The 24,766-nt window shown below is 38.8% G+C and overlaps 1 protein-coding gene across 2 annotated transcripts in view; it reads right to left on the reverse strand.

Moving 5' to 3' along the window:
- Positions 1-4,360: 4,360 nt before the first annotated feature.
- The window catches only part of slc2a9l2 (solute carrier family 2 member 9, like 2), a 143,227-nt gene continuing 122,821 nt past the window's right edge, over positions 4,361-24,766 (reverse strand). For both annotated transcript variants that reach the window (XM_074681039.1, XM_074681048.1), the window contains one exon: positions 4,361-4,969. In XM_074681039.1, the coding sequence (XP_074537140.1) occupies positions 4,727-4,969 (243 nt within the window). In that variant the 3' untranslated portion in view covers positions 4,361-4,726. The remainder of the gene's footprint in view (positions 4,970-24,766) is intronic.

Raw genomic sequence — 24,766 nt, forward strand, 5'->3', positions numbered from 1 at the left:
CAACATGAGTTAATTGTCCAATGCTGAGTGAGATCACAAACACACTGCGGTAAGTAAGACAATAGTGGGTAGTGTAGGGTCTTGAGTGTATGTGCACCAGTATGAACTATTAAATGCTTCAGCTACTTTGGGAATAAACAAGTTATCTTAATTTTCTTCATTTATCTCTTTTTTGTGATTTTTTTCCAAGAAACAATAAATACATACAAATACACTGATTGAAAAGGACAAAGCTAGGAGATGAGCCTGTATGCAGATATACTTGTGGATGAAGCTAATGAAAATTGTAGAGCTAAATTAGTGGTATATACCCTCCTTCATCCTGTTTGCTGTGAATGAAAGGCTCACAATCTGATTCCAACAAGGTTAAAACACTTATAGAGCAGAGACAATATCAGCAAATGAGTACACGAAGCATCTGCATATCTTTTAGTCCTTCTCATGAGCAGCCGGTGACCTTCTCAGACAGGCAGCCTTCTGCATTATGAGTAGAGCAAAGACACCTGTATAGTCATCTCTGTTCCAGTGCTGAGCCAGACTTTGTGGAGGAGCGAAAGAAAAAAAAACACAAAACCCTGCATGCGGTATCATCTTCATCACTGCCGCAATGAAGAGGAGGAGAGTGAATAGCACAGCTTCCTGACACTGCAAAGCACAAAGACAGAAAGACTGCGAGGAGACAGGGGGGATGACAAGCAACAAAGGACTAAGCTAGAAACCCTCCCCATGTTAGCTTAACTTGAGCCGAAATATCCTGTGCACATTTCATTCAAACATCATTAAAATCATCAGATCATAAACTGTTCAAATAAAAATGGAAGGGGTAGATCAGGTTCAGCCAAAATAACTCCACGAGCAGCCTTCACTTCACAGACTGAAGCATTTTGACCTCTTATAACTTGTTTTATAGCCATAACTCCCAACACACTGCACTCTCAAGGATATCCAGACAGTGTCAGAGTTTCTTACCTGAATAGTATCTTTGAATTTGTGCTGTGGAAATGTCCACTTAAAGAGTTTGAACTGGTGACTACCGCTGCTGTGGAGACATGATTTCTAATGGCTGAATTTTCTTACACTACATTAACACAACATTAATACAACATTATTACTTTTGGTCAAAGTTTGTTAAAATGTTGAATTTGAGAGTTTTTCAACAAAATGAAGAGTGAGGTTACATTAGTTCTGCTTGGTAGATGACTGCAGGAAATAACCAGGATTAACATAACTGACACATCTCAGTACCAGGCTATCAGTAGTGCTACATACTGACGGCTTCCAAACTACTGTACAATCTGACAATTTGCTTGTTGTCACGTTAACTTGTGGATACGTCGTAGCACCAGGCTGCTAACATATAGCTGGCTACTGCCTTATGGTGCAAACTTTTGCTTGTTGTCATGTTTCAAACAACAGTGCTACTTACTTGTACTAATAAAGAACTTGGCTTATCACATTGTATTTGGTAAAAAAAAAAGTTGTCTTGAACAAATCATTTTTTTTCCAAAACAAACACACACCTGGTTAAAGTCACGTCTTTACAACAGTGAGCATGAGACTCCTGGACAGAAGGGGCAGTTCAATTAAAACAGATGCTCCTCATAGCATCTTTAAGATTAGCCAAACAACAACCATAGATTTATGCCAGCAGAGGAAACCATCTAGGAAATTTCTAAAATCACATCAGAAGGTTGTGATAATCATTTTTATAAAGGTACACTTGCAACCTTGGTTTGAAAAATGTGGACAAAAGAGTAATCGGTAGTAATCGACATTATTTAGAAAAACATTTGTATCTTCATTCTTAATGTTTCCATTCTCAACATTTTATCACCCTTTACCACGGGAGGCCTTGATGATGAAGGATGAAATGAAATAGTTTCTTACTTGTTGAATGAAATAAAAAAAAGGATGAATTCCTAAGTGAAGATGAAAATATTTACCTTTTCATCAGTGCTCTCCTCAGAGCTAATGGAAGCAGGATTTACACAACACCCCCTTGCTGTGCTCACTTCTTGCTTTGCATAATGGGTAGTTAATTCAACAACTCCCTGAGAGGATATCAAAGAGATTGAACAAACTGTGATTTATCAAACACAGCACACGTAACTCTGCTATGCATTGTATTAAACAGTATTTATAGCTTTGAAGCGACGGGGTAACACAATTATTCTCCCAACAACCTGCAAATCTTTCTGTCAGTTTCTCAATAACTGTCTCTGTGGAGTGTAAAACTCCAGGAGCGACACAGAGGTACGAGAGACAGCACTTCAAATTATTGTTCCTTTCCCTTTGCAGCCTGCGTGCCTTCACAAATCTAGTCTTTCCTGCTTACTCACTGGATGATCATGAATGAAACTGACGATGATAATAAAGGGAAATCTCTCCCTCTTTCATTTCCCATCTAAATACCAGGACAGCCTTCTCCTAATTTTTGACACATGCCCACCTTTTGTCTGTGTCTGTGTGTGAGAGGGTGCGGTGTTTCAGCCCCAGGCAGTGGACTTTCAAATGTTGAGTGCACCCCGCTGTGGAGCAAACTGTGACTGCTATCCAATGACATGCTTGTCTGCTCTGTTCAGATCTCTTCCTACGCTTGATCCCGTTATCTGCTATGAAGTGGCCTTGGCTCCTTTCAGAATCGGTGAGGCTCCAAAAATCCGTCAGCTTAACTGTGCTCCTTGGGTTTTCTCTTGTTGTCTATACTGGGGAGTCAACTAAGACACAAGCATCAGGGGCAAAATCCTGAGTTTATGTCTCCCCTGTAACGCACTTCTGCCTCAAATAGCAGCCTGCTAGAAACCCATTTTTTTCCCCTTGACTGAATGTTAGATTGAGTCAACATTTCCTATGAGGTGAGCGCTGTTAATTGGCTTTAGCACCACATCAGAAACCAAACAGTGACATCACAGAGACCAGGTGCATGTTTTCTACACTCTATGGTCTACCCCTTTCTGTAAGGAGCTGCTTTTGAGCACAGATTAAAAAAAAATCTGAAATCCAACAAAGATAAATTTAAGTTTTGACAAAAGTAAAAATGACTCTAAAAGTCATTCATGAGCTTGTGAAATCTGGGGAGACACTATGTCCCAAGTCAACTGACATGGGTTAGTGTCACCTACAGAAACATGTTTGTCCCCAGATTTATACATGATCAACATTACATGGTGCTCTTTTTTGATTGATCCCCCTATTCCAACTTTTTTTCAGCATTTATGAAGTTCAGATGAGGAGTTACCTGTTAGATGATTCCTCAAATTACTGAAGTTACAGTAATCAAGTTGAAGCTGACTGGGGAGGGATCCCTTTGGAGCTGGGAGTGCAAAAAAAGTAAGAATAATATTTATAATAAAACAGTAAGTCATAATACACAAAATGAATATATGCATGTGATGTAATCCATACCTGTGACTGATATGTTGTGTCTTGACTTTTGTAACCACAGAATGGGTCTTCCTGTTAATGTCAAAAGAGGAAAAGTTCTTTCCCATAATGCTCTTCTCTGGATGTGTTATTTTCCTTTAGTATTATTATTTCTTTTAATATGTTTTCTGAGTAAAGCACTTTGAATTGCCTTGCTGAAATGTTCAGCCGACCTAAAACGCAAACTTTGAAAACGGCCTCCAGAGTGGGATTTTTCTGAAACGCTGCCGACACCGTTGCCGTGTAAACAGTAAGCCAGTGCTTTCAGTGAAAACGCTGACGTCACACTCCGCCTCGCGCGAACGCATACAACAGGACAACAGTACCGTTGATACGATCGCCACAAACTACCGTGCTGTGCTTGTGCTGCTCAATCTGCTGAATCTGCTGACTGTCTTCATATAAAATGTGCATCTGTTGCTCCACTTTCGCTCTTAGTATTCCCCAATACACCAGATGATCGACTCATCTCTACTTCGGTGGAGATCTCCCAAAAGCTGCTTTTGATAAAGACAGTATAGCACCACCTGCAGGCCTGGCATGCTTACTACAGGGTTTTCAGTCCATCTGCGTAGATTTTTTATTCGCTGCGTTTTAGCGTGACGGGGCCTTACTGTTTTGGTTTGGTTGCTGCGCTCTCTTCGAGGATAGTCATGTGAAGCTCTTGTTTGAGTTTCATAAACTGCTGTAAGCTGGATGTAAGTGATGGGCTGGTGAGATGTAGCTCTTAGCAGACACACTACGTAGAATTTGGTTTGAAGCTAAATAAGGACTCAAGGAGGTGGATTAATTTTTCCGTTGGACGAAAGCAGCTCTCAATCAATGCTAATGGATGCTCCAACTGCTTCAAACAGGCAAGTGCTGTGTTTGCTTGTATTTTAATAGCCACACAACCAGGAAGAGGACAATTTCATTATAAAATGTTTTAATAGTGGTTCAAGAGACAGTACACTTCACATAAATAGTTTATGCAAACCCCAGAATCCATTTATTTTCATCTTGTGTGACTGCAGAACAATTTCAGCAGCCCATCATTTCTTCACTAAACAACTGTTTCAGTCTGTATTTTTCTAGTAGAACATTAAAAGTTTCTCTGTTCCACTTTTAAAGGGGATGCAATTTTCGAAAAATTGACATACAGTAAGATTTCTCATGAAGTCATAAAAATGAACAAAATATCAGTACACATCCAAACTACAAAAAAATGTATTTTTACTTCATTGATACCATTCATTAAATAAATACAAATACATTCAGTTTCTCTTACAGCTCATTTGATGCAGTGCTGGTGTACTTTGTTCGGTTAGAAGGAACTCTCCATCTTTATAATGTCTTGGGTTTTTCCATTCTTGTTAGGTGTAATGTGCAGAACCAGCTCCATTTCCTGTGCGGGCGTAGGGACTGGGATTTTGTTGATCTTGGCAAAGCTCTGACTGATGTCGATAAATGTCTTATTCTTTGTTTCAGGGAGCACAATGTAAAGGTAGATTGATCCCAAGATGCAGACCACCACAAACACGAGGAAAGCAAAGGACTCCAGCTTCTCCTACACAGACAGGAAACACAAAGCGTTAGACAGATCCACCTCACCAGTTTTAAGGTGGTGTCATTCTGTGGAAAGAGGATGAAAATTGTTATCAGGCCCAGACAAGCTTTACAAGTGGAACACGTAAGTCAGTCGTATTAGATCTGATTTTTCTGTTTCAGAGTCTAAAAGCGTTTGATGATTACTGCTCTCCCCCTCCACTAAGACAAATCCTGCATTTTTTTTAGCTACGTGAAAGTCCTGCCAACTCCAGAGAGACAACGGCTGTGGCATCTGTTTTGTCATCTGTGTGTGTGTGTGTGTGTGCGTGTGTGTGTGCGTCCTAAAAACATGAAAATGTCTTTTTTCTTTCCTCAGATGCTCCCACAGCTTTGTTTATGAGTGCATACAACACAGAACAGGTCCACTTCAAATTTGATTAAGAGTGTTTGAGTGATGAGAAATGTTGAAGCACTCACTGTATAAAAAGTCACCTTGACCAGTTTGTTACGCATATAATGGAGATTAGAGACAGATTTAAAACACACACTTGCTGATTGTCAAGTGGAGGATTTAGAAGCTGTGAGAGGGTGTGTGTGTGTGTGTGTGTGTGTGTGTGTGTGTGTGTGTGTGTGTGTGTGTGTGTGTGTGTGTGTGTGTGTGTGGTTGTGGTTGTGGTTGTGGTTGTGTATGGGTTTGAAGTGTTCCATTGTTAATGAGTGCGGTCTAGAGAGGCTCCATTCAGATTCAGGCTGACTTGGTCTGATTTCTGAATTATCTGTTAACTTCAGGGATGAAAGATCGAGAAAAGAAGGAGAACATAAAATGGGCTTTACCAAAAAAATGATTGTCACTAGCGTGTGTCAATGATCAATAGTACATCCCTCATGAGGGTTTATGCCCCAAACGCAGAGTTAAAATTAGTTCCCACATGACCTGAAGAACTACTTAAAGCTCTGATTTGGACTGTTATATCACCCCTGCTGTTTGTCTCTGACACGGTTTCCTCTGCTGAGTGCATTTCATAATAGCATTAAAATAAAAAAAAGTGCAGTGCATGATGCAAAGAGACTGACCCACTTCCCGAGCTGCCTCTGTGACGTAATGCTAATCTGTAAAGTTAGCATATTCCTCTGAAACCTTCCTTTCTCTCCCTGTTGACATTTTACGATGAGTCACAAAGCAAACAGGACATTTCTGCACTCAGACCATTAGTCGTTAATACATTTTTTTCAGAGGGGAAAATACTTCCCCTGCACCTTTGAAGCAAGGATAAGCTTTTGATCTGCTGTTGTGACTCAGCTGGGTTTAATTAAGTGTACACACAATGAAAATTCGTCACACAAACAAATACTCAAATAACTGCAGACAAGCTTTAGTTTATGGCCATATGAGGCACTCATTTAGACATGACAAGAAGAGTTGAATGTCCCTGCAGTGAGGGTGAAACCTAAGTGTAAACCATGTTGGACATAACTGCACAAAACTGGGAGGAACAGGACACAGGGTAGTGCTGTAACACACCAACCCTGGCATGGCGAAAGAGGAAGAGGCTGGACTGTTTTGAGTAGGAAGAGATATTATGGGACGACCATGTTTATCACATGCAGCGACTGAGATGCAACTGCATTCTAAACTATAAAACTCCTGGGCCTTGAATTTCTCACCCTAAAGAGGATGAGTTTGCAAAATTGGAAAGTAGGCCTTAGAAATCGTGCACTGGAGCAAGAGAAAAGGATGCACCAAGATTGAGTGAATCTTTGTCTTAAATGCTAACTCTGAACAGTCAGCAGGTGGAGCCACTTTACGATTTTTATGTTTGTGAAATGGGATATATCTGTGAAAAATTAATGCATTAACCAGATTAATCCCATCATCATGATTAATCTCATTGAAAGTGTTAACAAAACTCATCTGTTGCACAGAATGACTCAAAATCCCTGAAATGTTGCTACCAACGCTTTTTTGGGGGAGTTTTTCGATTAGATTTGAGTACATAGAAAACAAAACAGAATAGTCAACCGAAATAAAGTATTTTGCACACTCTGCAGAAAGGAGTTTTCTTTTCTGCCTGCACTTTGGCTACAGCATTACCCAGCTCGCTACAAATAACCCTCATTTGGCGTAAGAGCCTCAGTAAAACTACCTCAGACTGATTGACCTCAGTTTCCAAGTGTGTTGCAACAAGTTTTGCAAGTTGCCACTCAAGATTCATTGTGCAAGGCTGCATCAAGAACAAAGTTTTTTGTTTACATTAAGTGTTAAAGATGTTTAATAAACGTGTTAAGTGCAAAAGTATTTTCTTGTTTTTTGAGTCTTGTTTGCTCATGCAAAATGAAACATGATTAATGTTGTTTAAAAAATTCAACCATTTGACAGCACTACTCGAAAACAAAATTCAAGTCTGTTGTAGTTTTTTAATAGACAGAAAGATTGAATATAACTATAGACTTTATTAAGCCCAAGCGAAATGTTTGATTGACCATGATTAATCACAGAGTAGAGGTGATTAACTTAATTACACTTTTAAATCACTCGACAGCACTGATCTTTAGTCCTTTCCCTCAAAAAACTGCCCCAAGAGAATTGAATCTTTATCTCTTGTTCTCATATTTTCTTCTTCCTCCACAATGGAGCAAACTCACATCCTTTTACTTCACGAGTAATAATAAGTTATTGTGCAGTGCTGGCTAGTCAAATTGCTGTCTCAATCAATGGATATTGGCTGTTAAAATAATTATTTGCTCCCCTAATTTCATTCTTTATAAAAAAACAACAACAACAAGATAGTTCACACTTCTTTAAAAAACAATCAAGGAAGTCCTCACGAGGGCTTAAGCCTAAGGCTGGTACACATTACAGGATCCTCCAAAACATTTCGAGACCACACAATTGATGATAACAAAAGACAGATCGCACAAGATTTCTCTCTCCTGATCTTACATTGTGTGGTCTGCACTCTGAGGACACCACACACTGACAGACTCTTCAGCTTCTTCACGCTCAATATTCCAAATCACGCATAGTAAAATGGGACTTTGGTGTAAACAAACATGACGGACAAATGGGAAAAAACAAGGATGATTGTTTTCAGACTCTAGAATTTTGGGGAAAAAAAAGAAAAAACACACACACAGAAGAAAAATTATTATTGGAAAAGGTTGATTGTGCAGGAGGCAGGGATATGGGCAGTATGAATAACAGTGCGAGTTGGTGGTGAGTTAAGTCGTTTAGGTAGATTTCTCACTTCCTCTTTGGTCAGTCAGCTCGCGTCTTGATTGGCTTTGCTCCGGTACATGTGACATTAAACACGATACCTGCTCGGCACCTCTTGGAGCACACACTACAGGATTTTTAGTCTCAAATATTAAACATGTTCATTATCTACAATTACTGAATTCCAAGCAGCCCCAACCAGAAAAAAACACTCTTAACACACCCCACACCACAGAAAAATCACACATGATGTCATCCGACAATCGGGCCTTTGCTGGTTTTGATTGTAAGGGGGAGATCAGGACAAAAATCAGCCCGATTATCCTGTAGTGTGTACCCACCTTTAACAATGGAAGAGTGAAGTTCCCCAAGTCTGCACTCGCAACATCCTTACTTTTGTCAGCTTGTAGTGACTTTTACTGCTGCCTAACAGCAGGGGGAGCTCTGTATCTTAGAGCTTCACAGAGAGGAGCTGTCATGTTGTCAGTTCTTCAATACAATCCATGGTACAGAGTAACGCCTGTCAGGACTGTCTGAACTTGATCGGATGGTATAGAACAGTGCATACTAGATCAAGATGATTAAGAGACTGTAGGGAAAAGCACTGTGCAGAAAAGGAAAGATAGCGCAAAACACTGCAAGAAGAGCAGCCTGACAAGATAGGAGAGTCCTATGCTGGACTAGACCATCAAGGACATAGCAGATCAGCACAACATTGCATGAGGATAACAGAATGGGGTAAACCAATCAGGAGTAGAGGACTGATCTGAAGACAGTCTTGAGTGGCACAGTCTTGGACAAGACAAGATAGTTCAGACTGGGGAAAGTAGTGAAGGGACAAAATAAGTCAAAATTACTGCAAAATAAGACAGAAAACTGCAAGGACAGCTACCGATGACAGGACATGGCAATCATAGGCTTGGCTGGACATGATAGGTCAGAACAGGGCCAAACAGTACCATCTGGGACAGAGTGGTTCAGTCTAACATTATGAGGCAAGGTCACACAGACCAGGACAGTGAAGGATGGAACAGATCTCAATAGCACAGGATGAAAAAACACAGGCCAGAACTGGAACAGGTCAGTAAAGGATCAGACAGGACAGGACAGAAGAAAAGTTAAAACAAAAAAAATGTGAGTAGGACTGAGAAGGAGTAGAGAGGATACAAAAAAGGAGGAGATTGGACAAAACAGAAGGGTTTTATAAAGGACATGGACAAATGAGAGGGGAATGCTAAAACACACACACTCACTCACAGACTGTGGACATAAATCTGACAAAGACATTTAAAATGTCCTGGTCCAGCGGCTGCTCGATGCTGAGAAATTCCCCGTCATGGTCACTTGTTTTTTGGGACACTACTGAGTCATCATCTTTGACGGTGCATTGACTGTGTAATGTGACCGTAGGGGATTATTTGCATGTGTGTGGGCTTATATAGACTGCGTTGAATCTTCTCTATGGGAGGCATATTGAAGGTCAGAGACTGCAAAACAGAAAGTGAGATATATGCACATTTCAAATGTCAACATTGGGCTTCTAAGCCCAACTCATCAGTCTCACTTTAGACGCTAAAGGAACTCAGTCTACAAACAAGTGACTTTAAGTGTGACCAACCATTGATCCTATAGATGTCACAACCAAACAAGGCCTGTGTTTATTACCTCTTTCTACATCTTGTATATTCATAAATCACCTTATCACAAAGCTTTTACCTCAAATTGAATTTAATTCAAACTCAAAACTGTTTGGGCAGAACAATGAACACTGCAGGTCTGCAGGAGGAAAAAAAAACATTTTCAATATGTTCTTTTGTTAAAAGTTTAGTGTATTTTGATAAAATCAGTCTTTTTTTTTCAGATTTTTTTGTCGCACTTTAAAGAGCCTTGTCTTTGTTGCTTTTCATTATATAAATTCTCAAACGTCTAGTCCCATAATTGGACTGGCAGCTCTCACAAAGCCAAAATGAGATTTTTCCATCAATCAATGTAATTATCCCCATTTACAACCCTTTACAGCCGGTAGTTTCAGTTATCTTTTACTGAAATAAAAGCAGTTAAATCATGAGTGCCCTCTACAAGCATTTTTTCAGTGATGCCTTTTCTCACACTCATACATGATTTCCAATAGTGTGGTGCATCACTGTCAATTTTCTTTTTTAATACATGTCCAAATTATACAATGGGTCAAACGCTAAAAGGATACATGGGAGCCAGTGATGAAATTACCCTCTTAACATTGTTGTTCACTTTTCTGGCTCTTCTTCTTTTACCTGTTTTAGTTTGCACTTTCATATTTTCAATTAATCTTTTATTTGATTGTACGAAAGAAAAAAACACACCTGGTTTCCTTTGGCTTTTTTGGGTAAATTTTGAAACTTTACACAACCAACTCCTGTTTCTTTTTTCTTCAACTTTTTTCCACTTAAAGAACATTGCCCAAAAACAAACAAAAAAAAGGTCAAGAAGTCTGCCTGAAAACTTTACTGAAATGTTTGACAGGGCAGCCAGTAAGGAGTTCTGAAATGGGCTCAGGCAGTGAGCCAAAGACAACCTGAACTCATAACAGGTCTATGAGATGGAAATCTACCTACACTGTGGTTCAATGAGGTGAGGTGCTGTGGTGCAGTTATCAGACAATCTCATGAGAAATTATAAGACGGTCACTGTAACAAAAACAGTACTGTGTAGAATGTAATAATAATAATAATAATAATAATAATAATAATGATAATAATAATAATAATAGTAATAATAATACATCTTATATCAAGTTTCCTTTCAGGACATCCAAGGATGTGGTACAGAGCATAGTTTCAAAGCATTTCATCAAGGGTTAAAAAAGAAAAATGGATCAAATTTGAAAAAGAAATAGATTTAAAAGATAAGATGGATGGAGGACAGTCAGGTTGAGTGGGCCAGGCAGAATAGACGGGTTCTTAGGCGGGATTTGAAAATAGTCAATGATATGACTATCACTATTGTTTCAGTCAAGGAAATTTGCTTTACCAGTGTCTCTATGTATTTGAAATTCACCCCCTCAAAGAACATAGTCAGAAATTGATTTATTTTAATGCTGGCTTAAGTTCAGTTACATAAACTGATTGTAAACTGGGACTTTTTTGTCAGTTATGGAGAACAAAGATGTTTCAGAGATCATCTCGGATGATGTATGATGTTTGTGCATCAATATTTAAAGAAAGGATAACACAGTAGCTCAACTGAGCAAACCCAAAGTGACCTGCTTCAAAGCTATTAGGGCTGTAGTTTATGTGTGTGTGTGTGTGTGTGTGTGTGTGTGTGTGTGTGTGTGTGTGTGTGTGTGTGTGTGTGTGTGTGTGTGTGTGTGTGTGTGTGTGTGTGTGTGTTGTGTGTGTGCATGCACAATCAGTCCTTTTTTTTTTCTTTTTTTGACGGATTATAGAATTTAGAATGTGTACAGAAATAGATTTTTGTAATGATTAAACTTATGTTAACACCTGTGACTTAATACAGCATTAGTACAGCAAAGTTTAACCAAATGTACCACTCATTTATACCATGCTTAACAGTCAGCTGAGCTCAAAGTTCTTCCATATGATTTCCTTGGTGCCAACCCAATGTGGTGAAGTAATGTTTGAACATAATGCGTGATATTATATGTTACTCGACAGAGGAAACATTCATAAAGACAGAGCAGTACTATGACAGCACTCTGGAAGCAACATCTCATTGAATCAAATTGAATGTCTGCTATGGACAATGCAATTAAACATCACTCGTTTGAAAAATAATGATAACTCTGAGTACATTTTAAAATGAGCACTTTGTACATTTACTTAAGTATTATTCTAACACCAGTTCTTCTACTTGAAATTGAGTACAATTTAAGCAATATAACAGTACTTGAGAACATTTTTTGGTACTCTTCCCACCTCTGGTTACACTCAGCCCAAGCTAGGATTACTTTAAAACTAAATGGAGAATGGCTTCACATTGATCTTTGCCTTGGGCCATCAAATGACAAATATCTCCTCCAGACCCAGGACTAGGATAGAGAGGTGTTGTTGGGTTTGCCCTAATTAATATGTGATTGAACACCCCTCATTCCTCCCGGCTGCCAGATAAAGACAAGGCGATAGAGAGCTTTCTTGTCATTGTGAGAGCCTCTTGCGATGTGACTGATGCTATCACTCATTGAAGCCCATAAATTCACATAGGGAAGAAAATCACTTGGTGGAAAAACCAGCCAACATCAAAATTACACAATACGACTTCAAATCAATGTAATTTAGAGTAAAAGCTGGCATTTATTGACATCCTTGTAGATTTATGTCCAAACTTCTGTAAACGTGTCCCTGTAGAGGCTCAGTAACACCCGAGTGTCAGGCTGACATTGAGCTGAAGGAATGTGACAGTGTATTTGTGCAATGACCAGTGGTTTGAGCTGGTTTCAGGTGCCAGTCGGTCACCACTGAGTTATTCTCGGATCTGGATGCCCCCCGAGAAAGTGGGCAGAACAAAACTCACACTGCAATATTTGCGGCATAGCCAGCTAAAAATAACCCTCTGTCACATTCTGTCTTTCACACTCATCTGCTCCTTCCTCGCCCTTGGTCAGCCTCGACTCTTGCACTCTTCTCTTTGCCTCTCCAAATCCATTCATACACATCTCCCGTGGCATCACTGCCTCTTTGCTATAAGCCTCTATTATTCATCTAATTACGTATTCAGCCCCACTTCTCCATGCCTTTCCAATTACTGACATTCATTGTCACCAATCTCATAGCGCATTTATCAAAAGAATTACCAGTTTATTTTCTTTTTATCACTCTGTATCTCTCCCTTCTGTCATCCCCAACATCCACAACATAGTGAAAAAGACATGCTCGTTTGTATTGTGTGTAAAGATCTTACTTGGCTTCTTCATAATTGGATATGATCTGTAATTAACACCAAGAGTCTAATCATGATCTAACTCAAGCTCCACATATCAGGGCAGATTTGGCAGAAAATCTCAATTAGGAGTTGTAACACAATCCAAGCTGTATCTTATGTGGTGTTATTGTCTTTTAGTTCAATGGATTTCATGATCTGCTGTGAATAATTTTCAGTGTAATGGCTGTGTTAAGAAAAAAACAAAACAGGAATAACATGCAGTGAGAGAGGCAGATAGAAAGCACTGTCAATCAAAGGTCCAATCCAGTTTTACTGCGTTAAGGGGCTGTGAGGAGCTTGAGAGTGGTTTTGAAAAAGGCTCCCCTCTAGATATATACCTGACCTTAATCCACACTTTAAAATTAGGTTATCAGTACCAATATTACTCGTAACAAGTTATTTTAAATTGCTACTTCTTTGCTTCAAGTTATGGTTGACCAGGACCAGACTGATTTACTAAGTCTAAGTCTCTATTACAACACCACCCTTGCTGACGAAGCTTAGTAGCGAAAAGAGATGAATAACACTTATACATCTGTGTTTTTCTCTGCTAAAAACATTGTATATGACCAATTTTTTAGTGATGCTGGACACAGGAGCCAAACTTTTAGACAGACAAAGGACAGAAGAGCAGAAGAAAGCTAAACGGGAGAGTGATACAGCTTAAGTTAAAGGCTAATTAGCCTGTAGCTCAGGCTGTATCACTCTATAACATAGGGACTAAACTGTTTGTGATAATGTTCATTCCAACCCACATACAGCAGTTATTCTGCAGTGGTCTGTTCAAACTTGAGAGTCCATCAATAAAATAAAGAGTGAGGTTACGTTAGCTCTGCTTGGTAGATGACTGGCAGGACATAGCTAACCAGCATTTACTGATGTTACACATTATGGACATGTCTAAGAGCACCGGACTGCCAGCTGCGCTGAATATAAATGGCTGCTAAACTACTTACAAACTGGCAGTGTTTACTTCTTTTCACGTTAGCCTACAGATTCGTCAGACAACCGGGCTGTCGATGTTGCTAACATTTAGCCGGCAGCTAATACGTTTTCTTGATGTCATGTTTCAAATCATAACGCTATGTAACTGTACTGATACATCAGAAAACTGGGCTGCCCATGTTGCTAACATGCTGTACTGATAGATACCTTACCTCAGCGTGTTGTATCCAGTAAAAAGTTGTCTTGAACAAAGAAAATTTGTTTCGGTCCACATTCCAAAACTCCTAAACAAAAACACGCCTCACTTAAAGTGCGGAGACTCTGGGCCAGAAGGTGGCGAGGGAGTGCAATTAAAACAGATCCTCCTCATAGCATCTTAAATCTGCACTGTAAGTTTTATTCATAAATTACATTTCAAAAAGTTTGTATGTGCAAGTTCACTTTATTCACATTTATGTAGGGTTAGCAGAATGCAGCAGCAGGGCCAGCTGATTCCTCAATCACCTCCCCTCCAACACACACACACACACACACACACACACACACACACACACACACACACACACACACACACACACACACACACACACACACACACACACACACACACACACAAACACACTCAGGCTGTTAAGGCTATGAAGCAGCACAATATTAGGCAAACACTGAAGGGAAAAACTTCAGTTAGGCTAGAATAAAAAAAGTTATTTCAACACCTACTGAATTCCTGTGGAGCATTGCGAGTATTTTTTTGGAAAGTGTTATAAAACCAAATGGTGTGTTTGCTGAGTATGTTTGAACAAGACGGCACTAGAGCTTCCTAACGCATGGACATTTAGGGAAAAAATTAGGTGGATTTGAGAGGACACTGAAACTATTTTAATCAGGTGTACAGTGAATGAATTATTGTTAGTTGAATTTAAAACCAATAACTGAGACAAAACAGGATTTTTTTTTCAGAAATTTGTAACTTTACTTGTGAAGTCATTACATAAATCTTAGTCATGTGTGTTTGATGGTTTAATTAGCCTCTTAAAAATGTAAAAAAAATGGAGAATATCTACTGCAAATCCCTTACTGCCTGAATTAATTTACAAATATATGAAAAAAACTGTTTTTGTGTGATTCTAAATTTTAATAAAGCACATATATACAGTCATAAATAAATGATATTATGCGTATAGATTAGTTCATCCTTTGACTAACACAATGTGACATAGTGCAATTGATACGCTCTTTAGTGTGTGTAGAATATGAAGAGGATACAAAGGTCATGCAAGCTGCATCAGGACCTGGAGAGGTATGTAGCATATTTTAGACAATCATCATTGAGGGCTTAACAGAAAAAATGTTCGTTTTTTTCTGTTTTTGAATTAAGGATCACTCCTGAGCAAGCAGCAACATCTGGTTTATAAAAATGAAGCATATGCGGAAGTACAAAAGTTTGCGGTTCATCAAGGATCCACTTGAGGTAAAAAAAGCACTGCAGGCTTTATTTCGCTGTTTTAGGAACAGACGGGTGATGTTGCAGAGACTACGTCCATGTTTTATACAGTCTTTGCTCCTGAGGCATTCAGCTGCACACACAAACTGTTTCATTCATAGTTTTTTTAATAAAATTCTGAAAGACAGACTGTTTTGAGATTATTTTGAGAAATATTAGCATTTCCTTTTAAAAGCCCTTTTTACATAAATACCTACATAATTCAAATGTTAAACCACACAAAGCAACTCTTGAAGATTTGTTGAAAAAAAAAACACATTGAAAAATATTTCACTCTGGTTTAACTGTCAAATTAAAACACTAGACTACACACGTTTATCCAGCCCTTTATAGCTAATAAACACTGATTTAATTGTTCAAAGAATGACTTACTGCATAACAATCTGACATACTGGAAATGCTGCAATTCAAAACTCACATTTGCACTTGTATACAAGCTACTTACTGTATAATTCCACCTACCTAGTAATAATTTGAGAGGTAAGTAGGCACAAAAGGGCAAGTAAACAAAATCTGATTGCAGAGACAACAGAAGAAAATGTAATGCTCAGTTTAATTTATAAATCGAGATAAATATTTTGTTGTGTGTGGAAACAAGATGGTCCAATCATTTAATGTAATAAAAGCAATGAGGCAGTGGAGAGATTCAGCAGTGATAAACAGTAATTTTCCACAGTAAATAATCATTAGCAAAGGTTAGTGAGTCAGTACTTCATAACATATAATCAAGTGTTGTTGAATTGGTTGTTAAGTATAGCATGGTAGCTCTAAAATTATATTTTGGTTTGCCGACTTTAGAAAGTTATAAAAATAAGCCTGCATGGTGCCTTAAACTGATACACGCCTTTTGCAATTGCCAGGTATGTTTGTCTTTTTTTAATGGTAAAATCTGACACAGATATTATGTTTTTGTGTTCTTTAAGAGCACAACTGCTGGTTATAAAATCACAAGATGTCTGACGTCATTTGGACATTGGTTGCTGTAAAAACAGCAAACACAGGACTTCCTTCTGAGAAAATTGCAAGGCTAGGCTTTCACACACAGGAAACCTGTAATCAGTGTGAGCTGAAGCATTGTTACATGTTGCCTTTGAGGATCTGATCTGTTGTCTTTCTATTTCTTGTCCCCTGTTTTCACACTTTCCTTCAAAATCAATAACACCAGACTAAAAGAAAATTCATCTACTGATCCTGTAAGAATAGAAAACCTGTCTGCGTTTCTGTTATGCTCTTCAAAGCTCTTTGTCTCCTACAGATGACACATTGGTACAGCTAAAGGGGAAGGACAAAATGAGATTTATCTGCAGGAGCTGCAGGGAACACAGGTTGACAACAACAGACTGAAGGTCAACTGAATGTCACAACAACGTCCAGCATACAGCAAGTAAAGTTTTATTCTGTTGTCAAGGTTCTGCAACGACTTTGTCAAACTCTTAATCCATCACATCCAAAAGGTCTGGAGTCAGTCTCCATAGAAACAGCAACTGTGTTTATAACTCTGTGAATTAAGACCACGTCTCACTCCATTATCAACATCATGTGAAAATGTGGACATCACAGCTACTTTCCAAAAGCAAAGCCAAAACTTTTGTCTGCAGTTAAGATCACTAAATAACCTCTTCCATTACAATAAGTGGAACGTGGGCCAAACTAGCCACATGAAATATTTGTTTCCTTAGATGTGCTACCTAACATATCAATGAGTTCTTATCATGCCGAGAATAAGTCGGATGTGATACAGTACTTCAGCATATGCTGCCTGCTGGAAGAGATGCTGAAAATGTATGAAGAACATTGGGTGTAATTTCAAAAAGCTGACCAGTAAACAAAACTTTGAACACTGTAGCGTAGTTTCTAGAGCTATGGCTAAACAGAATTGTTTGTTTAAAGTCCTATGAATCAGGAAATTTTGTCACTCATTTTCACACTCTTGTGTTTTAGCAAAACCCTTATTTCAGCCTCTGACAGTCTTTTTTTAAAACTGCTGTCTCTTTAAACTCCTTGTTACATCCACCCCTTCCCTCTGATTGGCCAGCTTTCTGCTGGCCAATCAGAGCTACAGGCAGATCTTGGTGATAAAATTTAATCAACCAGTTAATTAATCTCTTGTGTGATGACCACATCTTAAGTCTCATGAAGATCTGTACTTTGTAAAAAGAAGAACTGACCATTTTGATCCATTTACAGACAGACAAAGGGATTTCTACTACATGTGAATATGTATAAATAGACACAACAGCGTTGCTTTGTATCCCATTTAAAATATGGGAAAGCACGATACCCTCTCTTTGAGAAGGTAATGAGGAGGAGGTAGACTTGAAAAAGTTAAACTTTGACAAAATATGTGTAATGGGAGAGTTAAAAACTTTTTAAAAAATACCAATCAATTAAAAAAAAAAAATTCTAATGTGTGTGTGTGTGTGTGTGTGTGTGTGTGTGTGTGTGTGTGTGTGTGTGTGTGTGTGTGTGTGTGTGTGTGTGTGTGTGTGTGTGTGTGTGTGTGTGTGTGTGTGTTTGTGTGTGCAAGATTTTAAACACTTCCGTGTGTTGCACAGTTCATTTTGGGAGAGAGAAGAGGTGAAAAACTCCATCTCAAAATTTGTATCAGAATACCACTGCTATCAGGAAATGGATCACACTAGGAGCACCTCAGGAGTCTGATGAAGCAGTAATGTAAATTTCATATCTGTCCTGGCAGAGATTTGACCAGTGCAGCAAGATAAAAATATATGCTGGCTCCCTGGAAATTTAGGCCAAGATAGAGAGTAATTTGTGTTGTTGTTTTTGACACAGGTTTTCTGGATGTTTTATTAAACCTTATATCACAGGTTTCTGAACTCTGCTGATTTTACTGCACACTGTCTGAGTCTGAACATATTGCAAAGAACTTACTGATGGAAACAAAATATCTTTCAGTATGTATAGAGGTAAAAAAAAAAAAAAAGGTTATTAAATGTTGAATGGCCATATAATTTCTGACTCATGTGGATTTGTGGCTGAGTTATAGAGGCTTAAAGGGGTTGAAAAGGTTGAAAATGCTGACTTTTTTATTCATTTCAATAGTAAGCAATATGTAGGAATTATATCAATGAGAGAAATCACAACAACTATGCACTGAATGGGTATAAGTTAAATTTTAAAGTCATGCTTTCAAGATTGAAAGAGAAGGAACAAAAATGCCTCAATTCACAGCCATTAGTTATTTCACACTATGCTGTAGAGTCCTGTAGACACCTTGAACCTATTGGCAGAGCAGTGGAGGACAAAATGAATGTATAAATAAAATGCATTACACTATGATAAATTGTCTACACTCAAATAAGAGTCACCAAACTGTCCATGTTCATGAGTGCTCAATTAAAATCAACACAAGTCTTTTCTGCTGTGGGCTGATGTGACCTGTGGCACCTCAGATGTCATATAAGTAACATAAGCTGCGTTTCCACCAAGCAGTTTGGTTCAGATCAGTAAGATTTGGCACGGTTTTGTATGGTTAAGCCTGAACCCGTTTGTGTTTCCACAGCAAACTGTGCCCCCTCGTGGTAGGCGGCGTTTAAGCTGGATGTCGAAAGCTGCATCTGTTTAATAGTAGCGTGATGCCACAGCAGCACAACACAGTGTACCCCGCTAATAAATCCAACAAAGAAGATAAGTGCAACACAGTAAACAAAGAGCAACGATAGAAACACACAGAATTTTGTGTTCTTTGTGATTGGCATGTGGCTCTTTGATACAAAGTGCAATCAAGCTTTGTTTCAGAGAAGACTGTGTGCCGCAAGGAGAAATACAGCTGCTGTCGCAGGGTAAGTGAAGATTCTTTCGACCAATCAATGGTCTGCAGTGTTGTAGCTCCACCTTCTGGGATCGGATCGGTTAAGTCTGGCACCCCAACGGAAGGGTCACAGAAAGTGGGATGGCTCGTCTCAGTTATTTGGGGATCTATCTCAGGATCAGTCAGTGGGAACGTTGTAAAATGTGTGCCATGCCAAGACGAACTGAACTGAACAGCTTAGTGGAAACAGGGCTCTACATGCAGAAATGGTTTCAGAAAAGAGTATTACTGATGCCAGGTACCACACCACAGTATGGACACTCAATGCCACCGGTATCTTGTACTTTTGTGTGTTTATGTGGTAATAAATTGTAATTTGTGTAATAATAAAAGCTCAAAGTTTTTCAATTCAACATATTTTTTTCTCTTGCAGTGCTGTATTTATGTCCAGCATGGAGAATTATTACTATTACCTACTGTTCCACTCTCACAGTCACAAGGATGCATTTAGGTACTGAAACAAGGTACTGTTAAATTCCACATGACTTGGTACTCAGCACAACAGGCAGAATTCGGTCGGTAGCTATGAAGGTACCTAATTTGATACCCATCCCTATGGCTCCAGTGGTAAGATAACTACTGTGCATGCCTTTGCTTTACTGATGGAAGCAATAGTTATGTCTTTTTCAAACAATGGGAAAAGATGGTGGTCATTGTATGCTGTTGAATAACTAGAGCTATACTGCAGATGCATGAAAAACATTTATAATGTTCCCTCCAAAGCCACGCTTAAGTGGATATCTTGTGTCGTAAGACTGGGTCATTTGCATTTCCATCACATGAGGTTAGGAGTTTGAACCAACACAATTTGATTCAGTTAATGAATTTTATAGTGTGGGCTCCTTCTTTCCTGGACTTAACGAGGTTACCTCTGAAACATCCTTCACTCGTGACCCTTGTGCTTATCCTCAGCAGACATCCCCCTGACTAACACAGCACACACATACTCACCATTTCAAGGCACACAGTCCAACAACAGAAGAAGAGATGATCTACATGTAGTAAAATCCCTTTGGTTTAAATCAGTTTCTAGAACTTTTTTGCAAAGTTCAAGACTCATTTAAGAGTTGAAGGCGGAACTAACACTTCAATCTACAGACCTTAATCTGTCACACAGTACATCCATTGATATTGTGATTAGAGGTACTGAAAGATGCACACATGCACATCATTAGATTTACTTGACTGATTGTTTTGATCCTTAAAGCTTTGAAATATGTACTTGATGTTTTTCTGATGAGTCATTTATTGTTTCAGAGGCAGTTAACTGGTAAAGAAAAAAAAACGGATTTCCAGAGTTGACACTTTAATAAGACGTGATGAAGAATCCTTTCATAAAGAGCAAACTATTATCCAAACATTACATATGCTTTCCATCATAACTTGAATATGCAGAGATTTTCTTTTTCTTGGGTAGTTTTTTGCTGTTGTATGCAGCACATCTTTTATGTTATATTCTGAGAATAAACAAAAAAAATGAAGAAATTATGTCCTCCATAAAATCTCTCACCAGGATTGAGAGCCCCTAAGCAAAACTTCTCAGATGCAGCTGGTATTTCTACGAACAGATATAAATGTATGAGGGAAAAAAGCCCCTGGGCCTTTGAGGAAATTAAGGCCAAGATGGAGAAGTGAAGGAGCTCTTGAATAGGCAGTAAACACTGATGGTTTGAGTGGGAACTTCAGGGAAGAGATAATCACCTTTTTAACTTCAAACTCATAAATCTAGAAATGTCACATGCTGTTAAGATCCACTCGGAGGAAAGAGGGACCTTGTCAACAAGGGCAAATACTGCTCGTATAGCACAAAGAGCTGAAAAGCATGATCTCTGATACTGAGAAATATTAAACCAAGAATGTACATTTGTATTAAAATTCAACCATAACTGATGCAAGCTTGCTGTCTCTCAGCCTTCTCACTGATTAAAAGTCTTAGTTGGAATGTATCATCAGATAAACAGATTTCTTGATGAGCTGGGATGCTGCTGCTGGTCTCTGTTTTGTGTAATAAGCAGAAGACCTCTGTAGGGATGGGTACCGAATTAGGTACTTTTATAGGTACCGACCCAAATCTGCCAAAAGTACCGGGCACCGATTCAGGTACAATCAAAAGGTACCATGTTTAGGTACCTAAATGCATCTTTGTGACTGTGAGGGAGTGGAAGGGTAGGTGATTTTCCATACTGGACATGAAAACAGCATTACAAGGTTATGTATTGAAGAATTAATATGTCAAATTGAAACAAAATTAGATTTTATTACTCGACAAATTGATATTTTTTTGCCACGTAAACACAAAAGTACCGGAAATTGGTACCATTGAGTACCGATATCGATTACCAGGTACCGGGCATCGGTACCAAATCATTTCAAATGTGAAAGGTACCCATCCCTAGACCTATGTAAGCTCATTGTCCTGTCTCACTTGTGCACTCTTCAAACTACAGCAACAACCTCCACTACAGTCTTAAAAAAACAGACTAAAATCGACAGTAAGAGCTATTTATGATCTACATGAGTAAGTACAGCCTTCAATGATGAGATGATGATGATGTCTATGTGGTCATTTTACATCTCTAACCTGTGAGGGGGTAGGTGACAGATGAGATGATTTACACTATGCTGAAAGTCTTAGTTCATTTTTGCCACAGCAAATAAAAAAGTAAATGATATATTTCACTATTGAAAGACATCAAGATGAGTGATGGTGCTTCTGACATACTGCAGAACAAGCTCAAGAAGATACCGCTCATTGACTGTTTATAGAATGAATGACATTTCCACCTATGAAACGGAATTGAGTGATGCTGTTAATAAGTTTTCTCTTGCCTTTCCTCAACAAACAATCTTATAGAGAACCCAGCAAAACAACAAATATGTCAAATAATCACTTTTTCAAAAACTAAATGAATGACTAAAAAAGTCTTGCTTGAAAAAACGCATGGACAGAAATCAGTATTATGAGAATAAAAGGACAGAAACCCTGTTTAAGTAAAATATATTTGATGTGTACATTGAACTAAGCTTGCCTTATGTTCAATCTGTTGAACAAACAGTACAGGTATGTTTTGTTTTTTTGTTTTTTTACCTGTATTGCTTCCACTCAATGGTCGGAGATCTATACTTTGACTTGACTTGATAATCAGTGAACATTTATACCCATCTTTATAAGATACTGTCTTTTGCTTCATCCACAGGGGCGCCAAAACCCACAAAAACAGAATGATTCTTGTAGGAGCTTTAACTCAGCAGCTTAAAACACAAGCTCCCAAACAAAAAGAAAATGCTGAGCTCAGAAAAGTCATTGATTCATCACTGACCATTATTATTTGAATTCAGTTACTATCTTAAATCATCATTAACATTATACTGTTATATTCATGAGTAAATTTGCTTTGGAGGCTTTGAGGCCAAGAGTTGTTTGATATTATCAGTGTTACCAAAGAGGCTCTGTTGGGAAAAGATACTATAGCAACAGCAAAAAATGTAATTTCAGGAAAAGAACATGAATCCCGAAAAGAGGTGTCTTATCTCCTCAAAACATGTTGATTTATGGTACACATAGATCAAACTCCACTTTATTTGTGACCTTATGAAAATCATTTCTGTGTGTGTGTGTGTGTGTGTGTGTGTGTGTGTGTGTGTGTGTGTGTGTGTGTGTGTGTGTGTGTGTGTGTGTGTGTGTGTGTGTGTGTGTGTGTGTATACATATATTATATATGTTACTTCATTGTTTGAATACTTAAGGGGATACCCTGATGTTAGATGTTCTCTGTAACTCCCCCCACCTCAACAGCAATGTAACACTGCACTCACAAGGGAAGGAAGGGTGAAGACATGACTCGTTCAGAAAAAATGAGGTGTAAAAAGAGCAAAGCACTGCTGTGTGGTTTATAAAACGAACGTTTCAGGTTTCTTACACCGTGTCCTAAAAGCGTGCAACAGCGTCAGCCACAAAATCAGCCAGATTATGTTGTTTTTCTACCAGTGTATCCTAACTGCCCTTGAGCAAAATAAGACCAATGCAGTTTTCATTTCAATGGCCTGTTTCCATTTGTGAATGTACAGACTATGTCTGCGTTCCTATTTGCACTTCTGTTAAATGCAGTGTCACAAAGCACGTCCAGACGGGCCAGGGTTCAGAACAGGCAAGAACACTATGAGGAAAAGCTCCGCACAGAGACAACTCCCAACTCCCTTTTCCAGCCCCAGGCTCTGGAGAGGTCTCCTCACTTTCTACCTCTTCTCTCACCTTCCCACAGGTGGGAGGTTAAAGGGAGGAGGTTAAAAATGAGGTTTTACGTCACGTTTAACGATGATTCACAGCTGCTGTTCTTGTGTATTTTTTCAGGGACTGTAAAATATGTCGGGATGTAGAGTCAGGAAGTGATTAGACTCTTGAAAGAAAAAAAAAAAAAGATTATTTTTGACCCAGCTCCACTCAGATTCTCCCAGAATCCCTAACTGTCTCTACTGCGCAGACTCTGGCTGCACAACTGCTACAATGGCTGCGCCTGTGACAAAGGAATTTTGGCTTTAAAACCGTACAATGATAAATGGCGGAGCCACGCTGTCCACTCTATATACAGTTTATGAGACAGACAGGGCAGTAGGCCCAAGAGAGCCTCCCTTCATTTGCATTAAGCATGAAAAAACAGTTCAGTTTTCATATTTCTCAAGCTGGTTTCCTGTGCACAGTTGATAACATCATAGCAGACTGCCCAGACAAAATTACCTGAGCACTTCCAGCTCATCAGGCACACCAATGAGCATCTCAGGACCGCTTATCTACACCTGGGTTGGCATATTATGCATAAACTGAGCCAGATGTTGCCATACACCCCCAAGTAAGCACATAAGTGTGTTTCTGTTATTATGAAATGATAGATGTGTGTTGTTCCTCCAAAAATGCTTTTTAATATCTCTTTAAATTATTTTTTAGTTTTAAACTTGGATCAGTTATCTAAAGGGGGTGCATAAACTATGTCTCCAAAGACTGTGAACTGGGAGACTGTCAAGGCACCTGTTAATCAGAGCTTGTGATCATGCAGTGGGGCAAGGGTACAGATGTGTTAAAAAATATCAATAACAAAGACTTAAGACACAGAAATCTCTCAGGGGTCACTGATGACCCCAACCAAATCCTTTCCTTCACAAGGAAGATACACTTATCTATAATATAACTGGCATTATCCAGTCTCCTCAGACTCCACCTATATATGTCAATGTGGTTGTTAATTACATAATGTAACTGAAGCATTTATTTCATGAATCCAGCTTGGATGTGATGTAATGTAATGCAATGCGAAATCCAATGTTTGTGGGATGGGATGTAAAACAAGATTGTTCCAAACTTAAACATCACATTTATCTAATGTTCAATACCAGCCTCTGCTCTAGCTGAC

Source organism: Halichoeres trimaculatus, unplaced genomic scaffold, assembly GCF_033239565.1.
Source record: "Halichoeres trimaculatus isolate MK-OKI-2021-1 unplaced genomic scaffold, fHalTri1.1 fHalTri1_scaffold_1, whole genome shotgun sequence".
NCBI classification, from domain to species: Eukaryota; Metazoa; Chordata; class Actinopteri; order Labriformes; family Labridae; genus Halichoeres; species Halichoeres trimaculatus.